Source organism: Erinaceus europaeus, chromosome 12 (genome assembly GCF_950295315.1).
Source record: "Erinaceus europaeus chromosome 12, mEriEur2.1, whole genome shotgun sequence".
Classification (NCBI taxonomy): domain Eukaryota; kingdom Metazoa; phylum Chordata; class Mammalia; order Eulipotyphla; family Erinaceidae; genus Erinaceus; species Erinaceus europaeus.
This window is the reverse complement of record NC_080173.1, coordinates 35,146,376-35,166,841: the sequence shown is the minus strand read 5'-3', so window position 1 is coordinate 35,166,841 and position 20,466 is coordinate 35,146,376. Positions and strand designations below refer to the sequence as shown.

The following is a 20,466-nucleotide window of genomic DNA, read 5'->3' as shown; positions in this document are numbered from 1 at the left end:
GGAAGTTCTTGCCATAGCAATCAGGCAAGAGAAAGAAATCAAAGGAATACAGATTGGAAGGGAAGAAGTCAAGCTCTCACTATTTGCAGATGATATGATAGTATACATAGAAAGACCTAAAGAATCCAGCAGAAAACTACTGGAAGTTATTAGGCAATATAGCAAGGTATCAGGCTACAAAATCAATGTACAAAAATCAGTGGCATTTCTTTATGCAAACACTAAATCTGAAGAAGAAGACATCCAGAAAGCACTCCCATTTACTGTTTCAGCAAAATCAAACAAATACCTAGGAATAAAGTTGACCAAAGAAGTGAAAGACTTGTATGCTGAAAACTATGAGTCGCTACTCAAGGAAATAGAAACTGATACCAAGAAATGGAAAGATATCCGATGCTCATGGATTGGAAGAATAAATATCATCAAAATCAATATTCTCCCCAGAGCCATATACAAATTTAATGCAATACCCATCAAAGTTCCACCAAGCTTCTTTAAGAGAATAGAACAAACACTACAATCATTTATCTGGAACCTGAAAACACCTAGAATTGCCAAAACCATCTTGAGGAAAAGAAAGAGAAATGGAGGCATCACACTCCCAGACCTTAAACTATATTATAAAGCCATCATCATCAAAACAGCATGGTACTGGAACAAAAATAGGCACACAGACCAGTGGAACAGAATTGAAAGCCTAGAAATAAATCCCCACACCTATGGACATCCAATCTTTGATATGGGGGCCCAAAGGATTAAATGGAAGAAGGAGGCTCTCTTCACTAAATGGTGCTGGGAAAACTGGGTTGTAACATGCAGAAGAATGAAATTGAACGACTTTATCTCACCAGAAACAAAAATCAACTCCAAATGGATCAAAGACCTGAATATCAGACCAGAAACAATCAAATATTTAGAGGAAAACATTGGTAAAACAATTTCCCAACTATATCACAAGGACATCTTTGATGAGTGAAACCCAATTGCAAGGAAGACGAAAGCAAAAACAAACCAATGGGACTACATCAAATTGAAAAGCTTCTGCACATCCTAAGAAACTATTAAACAAACAAAGAGACCACTCACAGAATGGGAAAAGATCTTCACATGCCATACATCAGACAAGAAACTAATCACCAAAATATATAAATAGCTCAGCAAATTTAGCACCAAAAAATCAAATGACCCCATAAATGGGCAGAGGATATGAACAAGACATTCACCTCAGAGGAGATCCAAAAGGCTAACAAACATATGAAAAAGTGCTCTAGGTTACTGATTGACAGATAAATGCAAATTAAGACAACACTAAGATACCACCTCACTCCTGTAAGTATGGCATACATCAAAAAAGACAGCAGCAAAAAATGCTGGAGAGGTTGTGGAGACAGAGGAACCCTTTTATATTGCTGGTGGGAATGTAAGTTGGTCCAGCCTCTGTGGAGAGCAGTCTGGAAAACTCTCAGAAGGCTAGACATGGACCTTTCATATGATCCAGTAATTCCTCTCCTGGGGTTATACCCCAAGGACTCCATAACACCCAACCAAAAAGAGGTGTGTACTCCTATGTTCATAGCAGCACAATTCATAATAGCTAAAACCTGGAAGCAACCCAGGTGCCCAACAACAGATGAGTGGCTGAGAAAGCTGTGGTATATATACACAATGGAATACTATGTAGCTATCAAGAACAATGAACCCACCTTCTCTGACCCATCTTGGACAGAGCTAGAAGGAATTATGAGCTAAGTCAGAAAGATAAAGATGAGTATGGGATGATCCCACTCATCAATAGAAGTTGAGGAAGAAGACCTGAAAGGGAAACTAAAGGCAGGACCTGACCAAATTGTAAGTAGGGCACCGAAGTAAAAACCCTGTGGTGAGGGGTAGACATGCAGCTTCCTGGGCCAGTGGGGGATGGGAATAGGTGGGAGGGATGGTTCATAGTCTTTTGGTGGTGGGAATGGTGTTTATGTACACTCCTAGTAAAATGTAGTCATATAAATCACTAGTTAATTAATATTAGGGAGGAAAATCAATTGTATGTCTCAAAGTTTTTAAAACACATACTGAATCTTTTTAATATACAGGCTGTGTATTTGATATGTGGACTCTCTCAAAAGCCTAGACCAAGTAGATCAGAAGCATCCAATAGCACAGCTATATACAAGATACTGGATACTATACAGCAAACCATAACAAAAGAACTTTTCAAAGTTAATCCAATTAACAAATAATGTGATGATAACATTAACTATCAATTGTCTTTTTGAACCCTAAGACAGCAGGAACCTCACATCTCCACTATAGAGCCTCTACTTCCCCCAGTCCTGGAACCCTTGAATATGGCCCACTTTCCCGTATGCCTCTCCCAATCCATAGCAAATAATATTGCATCTGCCAATCACCACCTAATCAACGCAACGATTGCCACCTCAATATGCTTCACTTCAGACTGTGTCCAGAGACTTCATGTTTGGAATGACAACCCTTTAGCTTCATTACTCGGGTGAGACCTTTCCTTTCATAGTATACTCTAATTCCATCTCAGGTGGTTCACTTTCTAACAAAGTCCCAAAACCTAGATATACACAAGTTTCTGTGAGAGAGAGCATATCTTCACAGGTATCCGTAAGCTACTGCAAAATATATACCTGAAAGCAGAAGTACACTAGAGTTTGCAGTGAGTACCCCCCTAACACTTCCTCTCCACTATTCCAAGCTTTGGGTCCATAATTGCTCAACAATTTGTTTGGCTTTGTATGTTAACTCTCTTTTCAGTCACCAGGTTCCAGATGTCATCAGGATGCCAGCCAGGCTTCCCTAGACTGAAGACCCCACCAATGTTTCCTGGAGGTCTGCTTCTCCAGAGACCCACCCTACTAGGGAAAGAGAGAGGCAGACTGGGAGTATGGAACAACCAGTCAATGCCTATGTTCAGCGGGGAAGCAATTACAGCCAGACCTTCTACCTTCTGCAACCCACAATGACCCTGGGTCCATGCTCCCAGAGAGATAGAGTGGGAAAGCTATCAGGAGAGGGGGTGGCATATGGAGATTGGGTGGTGGGAATTGTGTGGAGTTGTACCCCCTCCTACCCTATGATTTTGTTAATTTATCCTTTTTAAATAAATAAAAGAAAAATGAAAATAAATCATTTCCTGGTTCTAGATAAGCTTTTGTAGTTCAGTCTCCAAAATAAATAAATAAATTAATTAATTGATGGAAACTTGGTGGGGATTGCATTACATTTGCATATGATTCTGAGTAAAATATTCATTTTGATAAAGTTGATTCTTCTACTCCATGAACATGGAATATCTTTCCATTTCTTTGAGTCTTTTTCTATTTTCTTGAATAGTGACTCATGGTTTTCAGTATACAAGTATTCACTTCTTTTGTTAAGTTTTTTTCTAGATATTTTATTGTTTGTGCTGCTATAGCTAATGGGACTGTTTTCTTCTGACTTAATGTCTGCAATAAAGAATGCCACCAACTTTTCTACATTAATTTTATAGCCTGACAATTTACTATACTGCCTGATAATTTCTATGAGCCTCTGACTGAATTCTTTAGGTTTTTTAATGTATACTATCATATCATCTGCAAATACTGATAGTTTGACCTCTTCTATTCCAATCTGTATCCCTTTAATTCCTTGATCTTCTCTGATTGCTATGGCCAGAACATCCAAAACTATGCGGAATAGTAGTGGAGATAGCACTGCATAGTAACTGATCTAAATGGGAATGCTTCCATTTTCTCATCATTGAGTATGATGCTGGCTATAGGTTAGAATCACCAGAACAATCTTGAGGGAAAAAAATAACATAACTGGAGGCATTAGATCTTAAACTATATTACAGAGATACTGTAATCAAAACTGCCTTGTACTGGAACAAAATTAGATAATGACCAGAGGAACAGAATTGAAAGCTCAAAAATAAGGTCTCATAGGTGTGGGCACCTATGAACATCTAATGTTTGGAAATGGGGCCCAAACTATTAAATGGAGAAAGGAGAGAGTCTTTTCAACAAATGTTGTTGGGAAAAGTGGATTGAAAGTTTAGGAAGAATGAAACTGAACCACTGTATTTCACTATACATAAAACTTAACCCAAGTGAATCAAGGGGTTGGATGTTAGACCAGTAACTATAAAATACTTAGAGGAAAATATTAGCAGCACTCTTTTCCATCTAAATCTTACAGGCATCTTCAGGGATGCAAATTCAATTGCAAGAAAGACTAAAACAAAAATACACCAATGAAGCTACATCAAATTAAAAATCTTATGCATAACCAAGGAAACTAAAACCCAAACAAAGAGACTCCTTACAGAATGGGAGAATATCTTTACATACCATACATCAGACAAAAAGATAATAATTAAAATATGTGAAGGGCTCACCAATCTCAGTAGTGGCAGCAGCAACAACAATAATAACAACAAAAATAAATGACCCCATCTAGCAATGGAAAAAGGATATGAACAGAATATTCATCAAAGAAGAGATCCAAGAGGCCAAAGACATATAGAAAAATGCTCCAAGTCATTGATTGTCAGAGAAATTCAAATAAAGACAAAAATGAGATAGATACCAATTCACACCTGTGAGAATATTGTACATCAGAAAAGGCAGCAACAAAAACACTGGAGAAGTTGTAGGGGCAAAGAAACCCTCCTGCACCCCTAGTGGGATGTAAATTGGTCCAACTCCCTTAGAGAGCAGTCTGGAGAATTCTCAGAATCCTAGAAATGGACCTACCCTATATCCCTGCAATTTGTCTCCTGCAGATATATGCTAAGGAACCAAACACATAAATAAAAAATGATGTGTATATAACAGTTCATAGCAGCACAGTTTATAATAGCCAAAATCTGGAAGCACCTTAGGTGTCTAACAACAGATGAGTAGCTAATAAATTTGCATTATACATTTATACCTATGGAATACTGGATGACTATGAAAAATAATTGATTCACCTTATCTTGGATGAAGCTTGAAGGAATTGTGTTAAGTGAGATAAGCCAGAAAGACAAAGATGAATATGGGATGGTCTAACTTATGAATCGAAGTTGAGAAATAAGAACAGAAGGAGAAACTCAAAGCAAAACTTGGACTGGGTTTGGTGTATTGTATCTCCAGAGATGGGGAGGGGAGCTTAGATCCTGGGTCAGGATGGTGGAGAAGGACTGAAGTGAGGGGTTAGAATGTTTTGCAAAAAATTGAGAAATTTTATGCATGTACCAACAACTATATTTACATAGTAAAGAATCAAGCAGAGATATATTTCAAAAATCATATGAGTGTTTATACATACAAACACATGACAAGGAGAGAGAAGAACTATTCCCTCATATGCTGTGTCAAGGATTAAAACCAATACCTCACATATACACAGTATGTGCTTTACCCAATTATCAACCTCCCTGGCTCTTGCCTCATATGTTTTCCATTCACAATTTGTTATTAAAAATAAATGTGATGTGCAAAATATAAGTAAGTTGTATTATAGAGGGCAGTGTTCTAAATTAAACTGTTATTTTGGCTTTTGGTATAAGTTTCTGTATTTGAAAAGTGTTCCTCACATAAAGGTATAAATGAAATTCAGGTATTTATAAACAATTTCCCATGTTTAATTACTAGAATTAAGGATAGAATTCATCACTGGAAAGAACTATGGCAATCACTCCCCTCTATCATCCCTGGGAATGATGAAAATGCCCTCTACTTGAGCCAACAACATAGCTCACTTCAATAGTGTGCTTGCTGCTCCTTTGCAATGTATGTTCCCAGGCCCAAGCCTAGTCCCCATCATACTGAAAGAAATTTCATTGCTGCTGTGGTCTCATTCACTTTCTCTGTTTCTTTATCTCTGTGTGTCTATCTAAAAGAAAGAAAAAAAAGAAGAAAGGGAAGTAAAATGAGGAAATGGAGGAGGAGCAGGAAGAGGAAATTCCCTCCATTGTATCCAGGAGATAGTGATGTCCCTCTGCACTCCAGATTTGCTATCAAATCACAGGAGTTACTATTGATAGGCAACAGAAATTCTACTGCTTCCAAGTTCTACAAAGTTCTACACCTCAACTCTAGCACAGTCTTCAGAGGTCGCATAAAGCAAGTCCACTTCTTTTTTACATGCTACCCCGTTAGGATTTGAAGGAAGCACCTGACTTTCTAGATGTACCATTCCCCATGCATCAGATATCCTAAGCATGATCAGATTATCAGGTTTTACTCAATTTTTTCACTTATAACTTGGCTCAAATTTATCAACTATGGTATTCAGCAAAGAACTAAGATACATGCCAGATATGAATAAATGGGTGTTAGGAGTATTATCATGATTGAAGCATAATCTCTAAAAATGTAATCACAAAGTTTTTTATAGGTTAAGTGAGATACAGATAGGTCAATGCAATTTTGTCTTATTTTATTTATTTTAGAAAAGACAACTAACCATCCCTACTACCCACTTGCCCTTTTTGTTCCATGGTCCCAGGTTCCTTATGTGTTATCTGGACACAGATTCATCCAGCTAATGGTTTTGTTTCCCTACCTGCCTTTCCTTTAAGTGTGGCCATATGACTTAATTGTTGTACAGTGAATTTCTATCCAAACAGCAGATCTTGCATGAGTGGAAGGATTTTTGTCCTTCCTATTTACTTAGAAAGGACACTTTGCTACAGAGCAGTAACCGAGGCAATGGAGTGATGTTCAACAACTATATACCAGTGAGCTCTTAAGTGACTCAGACACTAGTGAACAGAAGGTGAAACTTAACGGACATGGGAGTTCTTCCTTCTTCTGGCAAGAATGTGGATGGGATGAATGGAAACAAAAGCAAAACACTGTCATGGGGTGGAAACCTGCTGAGAGTGGCAAAGCATAAAGACAGAAAGGATGCTTGGGCCTACAGAGTACAGAGCTGCATGTATGAAAGTGGAATTTAACTTTTCTTGCACTTTAAGCTGATTAGATAATTTAACTATCTTATAATCTTTTAATTAAGCTTTATTTGTCCTTTCTGAGTTTTGTGTAAAGTTTTTTTTCCCCCTGTTAACGGCTCTAAGTAACCACTCCCAGGGCTAAAATAGGGAAAGAGAAAACCATATACAATAAGGAACTGTGTATTTATGTGACTGCCTGAAGCACAAATCAAGATCAATGTTGAATGTGCAGATTTCTTGGTGACACATATTCCTTGTCTTTGTCACCTGTGCTTAATCATTGCAGGTGACTTAGATAAAGTGACATACTTCATGTGTTTTAGTTGACTAATGCTTGAGGGGCATTCTAAGACACATAGCCATAGTATTTAATATTTTTAATGGGACCTGTCAAATTTTTTCTAAACAAACCATTGGTTAGAGAAATAAATGTATTATAGCAAAAAAAAATGTTGAAAGCATAAGGTCTTTGGGGATTTGGAGATACAATCAGTATCACTGTCTTATATTAATATGTAGCATAACCATATAGGAATATATATGGTATTTTACAGCTTTAAAAAAGTCCTTCCTTTTGAGTGCATATCGTCATTCACATCCCAAAACATCTCCGTAAAATTGTATAGTCCTCTTGCAACTGAGTTTATCAATTTTAAGTAACTTTCAAAACTCCTCTCCTAAGGTCCATTTATCCTGTCCAAATTGCCAGGCACTTAGAATTCCTCTCTAAGAAAATGTGATTTGTCTTTTCTCATGTTGGCATGAAGTAAAGAATAAATTGATTTTATCATTTTCTGCACCCTGCCTCTCCTTTGAAGAGTACTTACCTAATGAGTGGCTCTCTCAAAAAGGATCCTAGATCAAAGAGACCAACAGGATAATGCCTTAGAATAAGCTGCTGCCTTACTTCACTGTAAACTTCCTAAAATAGCCCCGTATATACAAAGACTTTTAGGGCAATCTGGTGAAGATGTCTACAATGCAATAATACACAGTGAATTAAGATGGATTTTACAGTTTCTTCAGAAGAGTGTAAGATACAAGGGTTCACCTTAAAAATCTTTATATAAAAAAGCATAAAATATTGCAAAAGTCTAAACTACACACTTTAAATTATATAACTATTAACCAACTCTTAAAACCTTTATTCATTCTGCATTTAATACTGAATGGAAAATATCTGTTACCAAGTATGCCTGCCTATTGAATTACTATGGTAGTTTAAATCTTCTAAGCATGTGCATACAGATAGGTTTTTAATTCTATTGACATATCTCATAGCCTTCAATTCCTTGTAGCCACAGATATCAAATTCACTTGTCACAAATTAAATAACTGAGCTTTGGTTATTGGAATGTAAGCTTATTAGCTGGCATTAATAAAACCAAACATATAGAATGATGTTCTTAATATTATTTTTAACAAAATCCCTTTTAAATAAGAGTAAATATAACAAAGATGAGTCATTATGAAATGTATTAGCAAGAGGTAAGGAAAAGAATCATGTTATACACAAGGGCAGGTTCATATTATTTTCAACTACTAAAAATAAATGATTGGGAACTATTAATTCCTTCCAGTGGGGAATAATGACTGGTGGTTAGAATGTCAATTAATAAAGATTAAACTGAAAATGAATTGGGGGGGTGTTGAGAGGGAGAATCATATGTGGAATACGGTCAAGGCACTCTTTGGCCTCCATTTCTAAGAGTTATCAAACTATTATAGAAAGATACACCGTGTTTCCCATGTCCCCCTTTAACACAGATAACTGTGAGTATTCTGACCTTTGGACATAACTTTGTAAGTTGAATTTCAGATGTCCTTGGTTACACAAAGAGCCACTTTAGTTATCTAGTTACTAAATTTATCTGCTTATTTATCAGTTTATTCCTTTCTTTCACCCATTACACTAAAAGTCAAGAATAGTGTCTGTCTTACTGTCGGTGCTCAATGAATATTTACTTTTAATTTTACTAATTTTTTCAACTTTCAAATGCTTACTAATGCCTATCATATATCAAATTATAGACAATATTAAAATAAAATTCTACTGTGAATAAAGCAATCCCAATTATAAGGTTCCTTCCTCTCTCCATTCTGTCTCTTTCTTGTTTTTTGTTGTTGTTTGTTTGTTTTTGTCATAACAGAGTTTAGTAAGTGCTCTGGGATGACTTTTTTAAGTAGAAAGAGAGAAACATAGACATAGAGAGAAAGAGGAGACTATACCACATCACCAAAGTTTTCTCTAATGTGGTAGGGGCTTGGGTGGAACATGGATCACTGGCATGACAAACCAGACACCTTCACAGGTAAGCTCTCATGCTGACCCCTACTTAGTTTCCTCCTCTCTATGTCTTTATTCCTCTCTGACACTGTCTAAAATTAAAAGAAAAAAAAATGAGTCTACCTGTATCAGTGACATCACACAGGCATGAGATCCTAGCACCAAATATCTTTATAAAATTTAAAAATAAATAAATTCAGTATAAATTTAAAATATGAGGATAATTCCCTCTTCTGCCCAAGAAGAAAGTGCCCCCTCTAAAATATTGACCACTATAGGTCAAAATGATATAACACGAAACAAAACTAACTAAAAATGAAACAGCTGGGCTGGTGGAGACCACCAAAAGACTTTCTTGCCTGAGGTTTTGAGATCCCAGGTTCAATCCCTAGCACCACCACAAGGCAGAGCTGAGCAGTGCTCTGGTGAGAAGAAGAGGAGTTGAGGGGAAGGGAGTGGAAAGAACGGGAAGACAGAAACTCTCCTTTCCTACCAGGTCAGGAAAGTAGGTAGACTTGGTGTTTCTGCATGATATCTGCAGTTGGAAGAAAGCTTACATGCCAACACTTAGTGATAATACACACACCTGACTATTCTTACTTCTTCTGGCTTGGCTAGTGTCAGCTAATCAATATGTTAACTGAACTTAAAAATCATGATTGGTCAAGCTAGCTGGTTGACTTGAATGACTCAAGAGGCTGATACAGTTGCAGCTCTTTTTAGTCAATATCATTGCCCTATACCTGTATCCCCATAGTTCCTGGAAAAGCCCATAAGTTATTTTCTAGGCCAGTTAAATAGTGAATGGAGTTCATATTGGGTTCAATGAAGCAGGGCTTTGTTACTTTTACCAAAGAAATTAACGAAGAAATTTTATATTTATTTTGCAATGGCAGCAGATTAAGTACTTCATCAATAATGTGGCAATTCACCAAAAAGTGGTCTTAGGTGCTATCTGAAATCATGAAATTAAATGGAAAACATGCACATGGAGAAGGTTTATATGTTTTAGAAAAATAAATCCAATTTTAGATAAATTATGCTCTTCACAAAGTATACTAAACAAATGACATATTTTCATTGGCTGATCATGCCATTTATACAAATATACTTTTCTGTGTGTAAAGGCTTCCTCTGAGTGCCTTGCCTTACAGCCAGCCCATGAAAGTCACAAAGGGGAATCAGAGGGTCAACTGTGTTCCAAGTCACCAGCCAACAAGGGGACCCAATAGGACACCCCCACCCCAGCCAACCCCAACTTCTGATTCTCGTATCAACTTGCTTTGACGTTACTTGATCTCTCAAAATGCTGTTTATATAAATGGGAAGTAAGGGGAGCTTTCTTAACTGGACAAAAGAACGACTCCAGTAGATACAGAGTTAACTTGGTAAAAGTTGGAGAATGACGAGAGAAACTAGGCTAAACTTGACATGCAACACACAAGAGTGGAGTAGGTAAAGGGCAATAATAAAAAGGCCAGTGGAATCTATGTATCAATATTGTTAATAAATTACTGATCAAAGTGGTCACGTCTAAGATGCTTGAGATACTTTTATTCTCAGATATATGCAATCCAGTCTCCAGGATACAATTTGTTCATTTATTCAGTTATTGAGTACGGACCATATACTAGGAAAGTTCTACACAAGTTGACTATTGTAGTGACTAACAGATAGAAGTTCCAGGGGTAGAGATCACAGGGGTAGAAAGGGAACTTGGCCTAGAAGGTTAGGGTTTGATTCCTGCCATGATGGCCTTAAGCAAATTGTTTGAGTCTCACAGACTTAATTTCTCCAAGTCTTAGTTCCGCACTTCTAAACTGAGACTAATAATGTGTGCCTTCATTATATCATCTTTTATTAGGAAAATGAGACTTTGCATATAAAAAACCTACTCCTAGTTCCTGGAGAAACTTGGGGCAGTTGATGAGGAATAAAAATTTTGTCCTCATTATTAAATCCTTCAAAATATTTCATTCCATATTTTCCATGATCTAAGCTTTCTGGGTTTAATGTTAACCATGTGTAAGACTCACTGGGTCAGAATAAGGTCATTCTTCCATAACTCACCACCAATTTCAAAATCTATGTTACAGACGTAAGATATTGTAATTATAGACATTTCTATTTACTGCAAAGTAAAGTCAGATTTAAGTCATAGCTTAGTGATTATTTCATTTAAAAATTTCATTGAGAAGCTGCTTTTTGCCTATTTGTTTAGAAGCATACTCTTAGCAACTGATTATTTTAAAAAGATTGAAGCAAATTTTTCTCCTATGTCCTTCCATGATGGTATTGTTTTATTGAGAGATTGAAATAAGAGCAAGGTGGAGAAGAGTATGTCATAGGGCTACAGGGAGAACCATTTCCCAACATGTAGCTGCACTGTATTGATAAAATCAAATAAGGACATTGGCTTTATTCCCCTTGCCCACACCAACTATACCACAGAAAGAAGGTGGAAGATTTCTAAGCCTGGTTTTATCAATGTAGAAAATCCAAGATCTGCTTTCTAAACTGAGATGCCAACCTTGAGACTCAAGGAAAGACAACACAACACCAGTCAAAAGAATACAATCCTCAAAACTGTCATCACAATTGTGAAATACCATCTTAAAAAAGTTTCCACTTACTCTAAGTAGTGTTCACATTATCACTGTACTTAACAGGGACTCTGTCTCTTGGTCAGCTTAGAGCTTAACAATCACTATCCACAAAAGATTGTGTATAAAGTCTAACACTGGAAAGACATTTTCTCAATAATGGGTGTTAAATCATGTGAGTTGGAATGATGAAACTTCAATTAAAAAAAAAAAAGCAGTGTTCCAGAAACAACAAATCAGTTAAGTGTTCCCTAAATTTTGATTATTTTTCAAATATTCTTTAGTCTCTATGCCATCACTGAAAATAAAATAGGAAAGCAAGCAGGGCTACTCACTTCATCTCTAGGATTTCCTCCAACTGTTTCCTCCTTTCTATCCGAAGATTGGCCAAGTGTGCTTCTTTTTCAGCTAGGGACTGCTGTGTGGAGGCCAGGCGTGCTTTGGTAGCATCCAGTTCCTGCCTGGTCTTCTCCAAGGCATTCATCAGTTCCTCTATCTAAAAGACACATGGAATGCGAAGTGTAATTTCTCTCAATTTAACAATAGAACATTCTTTGCTACCTTGTCTATACTCAAAAGAATCATAACCATGCTTGTACTGGGCACTGTGTCTTGGAATTCATTCTGTCACCTGTTAAAAAAATGTCTCAAATAGAGAAATGTCTTTGTCCAACTGAAATGTCCAATTATCTGTTCAGAAACATTGTATTTCATTTCATTTCATTTATTTTGGTCATCACTAGGGAATCACCACTTCAGGTTGACTTTTTCGCTTGGATAAATAGCGACAGAGATAGAGGAAAAGATAACACAGTACCAAAGTAATAGGCTCTAACTTGGGTCATGTGCAAGTGAACTATCTTACTGGCCCAGAAACTATTCAGTATTTTATTAGCAGTAGAGAATTAATGGCTTTGACCCAACTTCAACCTGAGCTTGGCAAGAATCTCAAGACACTGCCTCACAATTGGTGGAAACAAACATCCAAAATGCATTTTTCCAGGAACAATATACTTTTGTGTGGAGGTCCCAGAATATTATGACAAGAAGTTAATGTATGTGTTTAAGATCCATTCATTTCTAACCTATTTCTAACCTAAAAACCTTTAACCTATCAAAGGCAAAAGTGATTTGATGCCTGATGGGTCTCAGGAGACCCCTCTCACTTCACCTCCCTGCTTCACATTCAGGAAGCAAGGTTTGGCCAAAGGTAAACAGAATTCCAGCCACAAAAGGTTCAAGTTTGGTTTGCCCCTGAAGTTTGAGAGGGCTCTGAACTTGAAATAAATGACATGTAACTTTTATAGGGTGCTAATACACCATAGAAATAAGCCAGACTATCATATATCCAGGGTTTTCGGCCAGGTCCCCCCACCACAAAAAAAAAAAAAAAAAAAGGCCCAGAGGGGCCCAAGCCATCACCTTATACACTCCAAGCCATGGGGTGGGGTGGGGGGGGGGTTAGAAGCCAACACACAACAAAGAAGGCTGGTGTGTATGGTTCTGTTCCAGAGGCTTCCATGGAGCAAGCTGGTGAAATGCCGTCCTTCACACAGATGCAGGCAGCATCCACCCTGCTGATTTAAAGCCGTAAGTTCAGGAAGTTTCTAGATTCCAGAGATGATGTTTGGGTTTATAAGGCACCCCTTCTAGCTGAACTTGGCAAAATAGGATCATCCATCACTAAAGTACACAGAACGCCCTTCAAAATGTGTCAATGACATGTTAAGTTCCAATTCATAAAGACTTTCTACAGTTTTACATGGGATTTATTCAGAATAAGAGTTATAGTTTGCATCCAAGGTAAATTACAGGCTTTTAAGATTCAGAAAACAGGAAACTTGATGGCCATGTAATATAAGTCAAAGTCAAAACCAAAAACAATTTAGAAAGTGAGGATTTTATATAAAGGACACCCTATGGAAGTCACAGAATTACACCTGCTTAACTGGAAAATAAATGGTATTATTCAATTTTACAAGCATATACAACATATAAGCAATCATAATATTTTAGTATCTAACAGGAGTTAATGAACTATCACAAATATGACTGAAAGGCTTTCTATAGATTAAATACTTAGTAAGGCAAAAACAGAACCCTTTCTATATTTCTGAGAGTTATGGTGATCCCGAATGTCAATTTGCATACATTGAGCCATGTCTTCAATATGGAAGAGACTGTGTTCTCATGACCCTGTTTCCTTTCATAAGTTGCTTTTTATTTGAAATCTACAAGTGATCCCAGAGAAGAAGGACCGTATTAAGGATACCTTCAATTTGTAGACACTCAATTACTCAGCTGAGCTTTCAAATTCATCATTCACCTACAACCTGACTTGCTGGGACAGGAACCAACTACAGTAACTTTATATCAACCAAACATTAACATTCACACTTGAAAGTGATGACTTACAGGATGGCTCTGCTAATTTCAGCAATAACTATAAGGAGAAATATGGGCACTGAAGAGATGTGATCTTCATTTTTATGGATGAGGTTTCCACTGACTTCCAGCATTAGTAACTCATAATAAGAAATGAGGCTGTTATTTTCAACACCTTCTGCACCCCATAAAGATCATTGGTCCATACTCCCAGAGGGATAAAGAATAGGGAAGCTTCCCAAAAGGATTAATATGGGATGATCTCACTCACAGACACAAGCTGAAAAAAAAAGACTAGAAGGGAAACCACTAAGAAGAACTTAGACTGGAGTTGGTGTATTGAACCAAAGTAAAAGACTCTAAGGTGGGGGAGAGGCAGAACATGATGGCAGAAGAGGACCTAGTAGGGGTTTTATTGTTATGTGGAAATGCTATGTACAAACTACTGTATTTTACTGTCAACTGTAAGCCATTAATCCCCCAATTAAAAAAAAAAGAATGGAGAAGCTTCAATGGAGGGATGTGACACACTGGTGGTGGGAATTGTGTGTAATTAATTTTACCCCTTTTATTCTACAATCCTGTCATTATGAAATCAGCAATAAAACTTTTTAAAAATTATTTCTTGTTATTTATTTATTTTCTTATTTTAGAGTTTCAAAGTAACTTCTCAGAGCAAGACTTACTACTTATAATTCACATGCTCCTAGGCAATGCGTATAGCTTGCTGAGGAGCACACAGAGGACTGACTTCAGATAAATCATTCTAAGCTACTCAAGACTACTGTTAATCCCTGTGACTGTACAAATAATCAGTCAGTTTTGGAGTCTCACTTTTTCTATAGGTCTAAAAAGTATCTTCAATGCTTCCAAAGTAGGAGGATTAAGAAACAAGATACAGGACTGAGAAGACAGGTTAGTGTTCAGTCACAGGGTTTGAAGTCTGAAAACCCAGTTGAGTAGTGCTCTAGTCTGTCTGGCCTTCTCTCTTTTTCAGTTGGTTCTTTTTTTAATTTTGTAGATTGAGACAGAGAGGTAAAGTGATGGTGGTGGGAGGAAGGGGTGGAGGAAGGGGTGGAGGAAGGGGGTGAGGGAGAAAGGAGGGGGGCTTAACACTGAAGCTTAACACTGAATGCAGTAGAGGCCAAGCTGGAATTTGGGTAGTGGACAAGGAAAAGCAGCACACTATCCAAGTGAGCTATTTTGCCAACATCTTTCTCATAAAAACAAATAAATGCATAAATAAATATTTTTTATTTATTTACATTAATGAGAGAAGGAGGAAGGAAGAGAGAGAACTAGAGCACCACTCTGGCTTAGGCAATACCGCTTAAAAAAGCAAAGTATGTTTTCCCTGCTGTGGTAATCATTAAAAGTGGATCATAACATTCTAATTCTCTTTATAAACACATAGTAGGATCACAGTTTCAATCACTCTTTAAATTGGATGGGCTTCAGACTATGAAAGTCATTGTCATTTCCAGGCAGAAGGACTGAAACACTAGAATTGACTCAGCTACCTCTGTTTCCCCTTTAGATCATCATGGTCCAAAGTTCAAAGTACTAGAGCTTATCATTAAAGTTCACTTTGCCAGCAGTTTAGTAATTCCATTTACTAAATTACAGAGACAGAGATATAATTTTGTAAACTGTATCAACAAATAAATTCTAAGAATCTTTCCTTGACATTAAATTCTCTTAGAAATACACTTTTCATGGGCAAGTGGGGCCATATATATTCTCACTAATTTCCTAAAATCAACCCTCCTCCAGGTTCTCTAAAGTTATCCTTAGTTTAGAAACCTATTTTGCCTGCTTCTTTTGCAATGAATGTCTTCATCTTCCCAACTCTGTCATTGGGCCCTTCCATTACTACTGACTTTCAGACATTTCCCTTGCATATGCATAAATTCTCAAGGTAGGAGTAAGAATTTGTCTCTGCAGCACTCCTTCTAGGAGTGAGAGTATAAAGATACTTACTGAATTTTTATTTTCTTTTATTCACTGAATGTCTTCACATACGGTTAACCAATTCTTGATTGCTCATTCATGATCCATGGGTACCTGCCTAAAGCAAACCCCAACCACCTATCTTAACCCTCTCAACCTGCCACTCCCTAACACATTCACTCACCACTTTGATCCCAAACTATGCGTTTTCCAAGTCACACATGTTTAAGACCCTCTGAATGACAATTGCCACTTCTTCCTTCCTCTTTACTTCCCATCTGTCAACAGCTTCTGTTGCTCCATCTTGGGAGCATTTCTGGCATGACTTACCCTCTCTTCCCATTTAAGATAGGGATAAAGGTGTGTGTGTGTGTGTGTGTGTGTGTGTGTGTGTGTGTGTGTGTGTGTGAGAGAGAGAGAGAGAGAGAGAGAGAGAGAGAGAGAGAGAGACTCTGAGCCTTGTCTTTACTCCTATCCTTGGTGATTTACCTAACCATATCTCTATCTCTTGATTTTAGAATGGTATTACTAGACTGGTAGCAAAGTGAACTGTAATGCAAAGCTCTAGAATTTTCAAGTTCAGATTATGATGATCTAAATAATTAAAAGTGGGAGAAAAAACATGAGAGGGGAAAGAGAAAGAATGAGCCTTGAAATTAAATATTTCATTTTGTTAATGAAAGGACTGGTAAGAAGAGAAAGAGAAAAGGAGGGAGAGAAGGTGTTGCTAGGAATCACTTCTAGGACAATTTCAATGTTTTTTAAGGATACAAGTGAAAGATGAAAGACTACCTTTTGTTTCTATTTTTCTTCTCTACATTTTTTTCCAGCTGACTGTGTGAACTTCACTGTCTGTGAGCAAGGCCCCATGATTCTGGAATCCAAAGATGTCCCTCAAGACTTACTGTAATAACTTGCTTTCTAAGTACCAGGAGAATATTGAAACCAGTAATATCAAAATATCATTGACCTAGATCCAACATACCCATCTTGAGGAACTCCAAAAAAGCAGCAATTTTTCAAGTTCTATTCTTTTTTTCCCACTTTTTAAATGACTATCTGAAAGGTGTGTGTGTGTGTGTGTGTGTGTGTGTGTGTGTGTGTGTGTGTGTGTGTGTTTTATCAAGGGGTCAATGGTTTACAGTATAGCCTTTTTTTTCCTCAAAGGCTTGTGTCTCCATCTCCACCCCCATTGATAATTACTATAGTTCTCCCACAGTCAGAATAGGTTGACATTTTTTCCCTCACATTCATATGTTCAATTCTCTATATTATGCATATGAGTGAAACTATTCTGTAGTTGTCCTTTATCGCCTTACTTGCTTCACTAAGTATAATCTTCTCCAACTACATCCACTTTATCCCAAAGAACACATTATCATCTTTTCTATACTCCAATGAGTATATGTCCCATAACTTTTTTATCCAGTCAACTGTTTCAGGGCATTTTTGGTTGTTTCTGAGGTTTTTCTGTTGTGACTAGAGCTGTTATTCACATGAAGCTGCATATACTCATTCAAATCAGTATTATTTATATCTTTTGGGTAAATGTCTAGGAGTGGGATTGCTGGATCATAAAGTATTCCCCTTTGTATTTGTTTAAGGATTCTTCAAACTGTTTTCCATAATGGCTGCATCAGTGTGCACTCCCACCAGCAGTGTAATATTCTAAAATATAAATTGGATTCTCTGGAGCTGGGGTTCTAAACAAGTGTTTGGGGGATGATAGGTCATTAAAGTGGGAAGAGGAGCAGAAACCAGCAGAGACTTGTGTGCAGCATTATGTTGAGGATTTGATTTTTTTTAATTAAGTAAAATACTGAGAATGGTTGAAAGAGGGGAAAATGTAAATTAACTTATTTCTAACAGCAACACTTCTTGTAAGAGGTATTGCAAATATTAAGTGAAATAATAAATACAGTGATATTTTAACTCAGTGGCTGGTAAATATGAAAGCACTTAATATATTCTTAAAATAAGAGGCAGCACTTCATAGCAGCTATGAGCAGAATTTAAGATGGAGCCTAATACTATCTATGTTGCTCTCCATGAGTTATAAAAGGTCTCAGCCTCAGACTCACTTGTGAAGTGGGGACTAATAATGGGTCTCAACTCCCAGGGCTACTGTGATGATTCAGTGTGTTAATATGCTTTATGTCTTAAGAACAATTCCTTATACCTTGTGCCACAGAAGTGTTGATTTTTATTTATACAGTGCCTGGGAAGTAAGGATTCAATCTTCTTGAGGTTTGCTTATTACTTTATGCTTGTTGTAACATACCCTCACTAACCACCCATACATATGTCTGCAGACACACACCCCTGGACTGACCTAAGCTGACCTTTCCAATTACTGAAATTGCCTATCCCTCAAAGTTCTGTCACAGGATTCTGGTCGAATTTACAAGGTGCAGTGATTAAAAGCTGGACCCCTAAAAGCAGGCAAACTTGGATTAAGAAGCATATGGACTCCCTGTGACTTTCAACCAATTAGGACCTAATGCTTCTTCAACTTTGCTGCCCATTATAATCCTCTAGAAAGCTTTTAAAACATTGATGCCATGACCACACTTCTACCAATTAAATCAAAATGTTTGAAGGTGGGATTCTGGCATCAATACTGTATTAAAAATTGAGGGGGGGGCAGGTGGTAGCATACCCAGTTGAGCACAAATGTTACAATGTACAAGGTCCTGGGTTCAAGTCCCTAGTCCCCAGCTACAAGGGGAAGTATCACAGTGAAGTAGTACTTTAGGGCTCTGGCTCTCTCTCCTTCTTTCTCTCTCTCTCTCTCTCTCTCTCTCTCTCTCTCTCTCACTCTCTCTCTCTCTCCTCTCCCTCATCTTCCTTTTCAATTTCTGTCTATATCTAAAATAAACAGACATAAAATATTTTTAAAAGATGAGTATAGTTTCAAAGTGATTGCAATGTTCATCCATGACAACAATGTCTTTTCTGTAAGCCTGCAGTTTCTTCTCTATTAAATGGGGAGGGATTGGAAGCTACCACACAAGTCTGACTTAAGCATAAAGGGACATAATAGATTTAAAGCATCAAGCCCTCTCTGCTGGACCCTCTGGAAGTATCCATTGCATGACAGTTTATTTAGTCCCTGATATGAGATCCTAGTCATTTTAGCATCAACCTAAGTGTTTTATTTCTCACTGTGTGTACTGAACTTCCTGCCACATAATCAATACTACTTACATTTCTGCACAGTTATTTCATGTGTGTGCATGGTTGCTACAATTGGATTGCCGCCCACCCCCCAAGGGCAAAGGACCACACCTCTATTCTCTGAAAGCCCTTTTGGCACTTCTCACAGCATCAGTGGCCACACTCAATAAAAAATCTGCAGAATGGGAGGGAGGGGACTGCAATGATGTGATTCTGAAGCCCCCTCCTTTGACCCACTTAGAGCAATGATGGATGAAGTATGAGTTCAAATGTGAAACTTTCCGACCCCATAAATCAGACACCCCCCACACCAGACAGACACCCTTTAAGTTTTTGCTCTGTTTGACTCCAGCATGTTCTCTGTGCCATGGAGATTTGGGGGCCCTGATACTCACCAGAAGGATGGGAGGAAGGTCAATGCTCATCACCACCCCATCAGTGCACCTGGACATACAAGAGTTTCAGGATAGCATGATACCAATACCTGAGAGTTTATGTCTGGATAGGAGGAAACTGCATTCCACATGCTTGGCCTCAAGGCATGGGGGGGGGGGCGGCAAGCACAGTGGCCTTCCTACTTTCCACAACCTCATTAGATGGCATCTATGTGCCCACCACTCTACTGTACACTGAATACATGTTTGTTTTCAGAGGATATCTAGTTTGGAAAAGAAACTCATTTCAAACAACTATTTGATTAATCCTGTGATTTCTAAAGCCTATTAAATGGAGTACTGCATGGCAAGCCACCACTAGTGAAGTTCTGGTGCTGTGATCCCTCCCCCAACCCCTCCCCCCCCCCCCCCCCCCGCCATCTGGAAAAGTCAATGTAAAGGAGAGCAAAACAGAGCAGAGCAGTGTACCTCCAACAGTGACAATAAATAAACAAAATACATATGTATTAGTAATTCAGAAGACAATATTCCTGGGAGAAGATTTAATTTTTAAAAAATTATTTATTTGTCATTTGATAGGGCAGTCATAAATTGAGGGGGTAAGAGGAGATAAAGATTGAGAGAGAGAGACACCTGTTGCACTGCTTTCACCCACTGCTAGTGAGGGCTGTGGGGGGGGGGCACTCGAATCTGGGTCCTTGCACACTATACTCAGCC

The 20,466-nt window shown here is 37.8% G+C and overlaps 1 protein-coding gene across 7 annotated transcripts in view; it reads right to left on the bottom strand.

The window, feature by feature from the left end:
* The window catches only part of ERC2 (ELKS/RAB6-interacting/CAST family member 2), a 1,141,350-nt gene that overhangs the window by 297,796 nt on the left and 823,088 nt on the right, over nt 1-20,466 (bottom strand). For all 7 annotated transcript variants that reach the window (XM_060203088.1, XM_060203089.1, XM_060203090.1 and 4 more), the window contains one exon: nt 12,178-12,338. In XM_060203088.1, the coding sequence (XP_060059071.1) occupies nt 12,178-12,338 (161 nt within the window). The remainder of the gene's footprint in view (nt 1-12,177; nt 12,339-20,466) is intronic.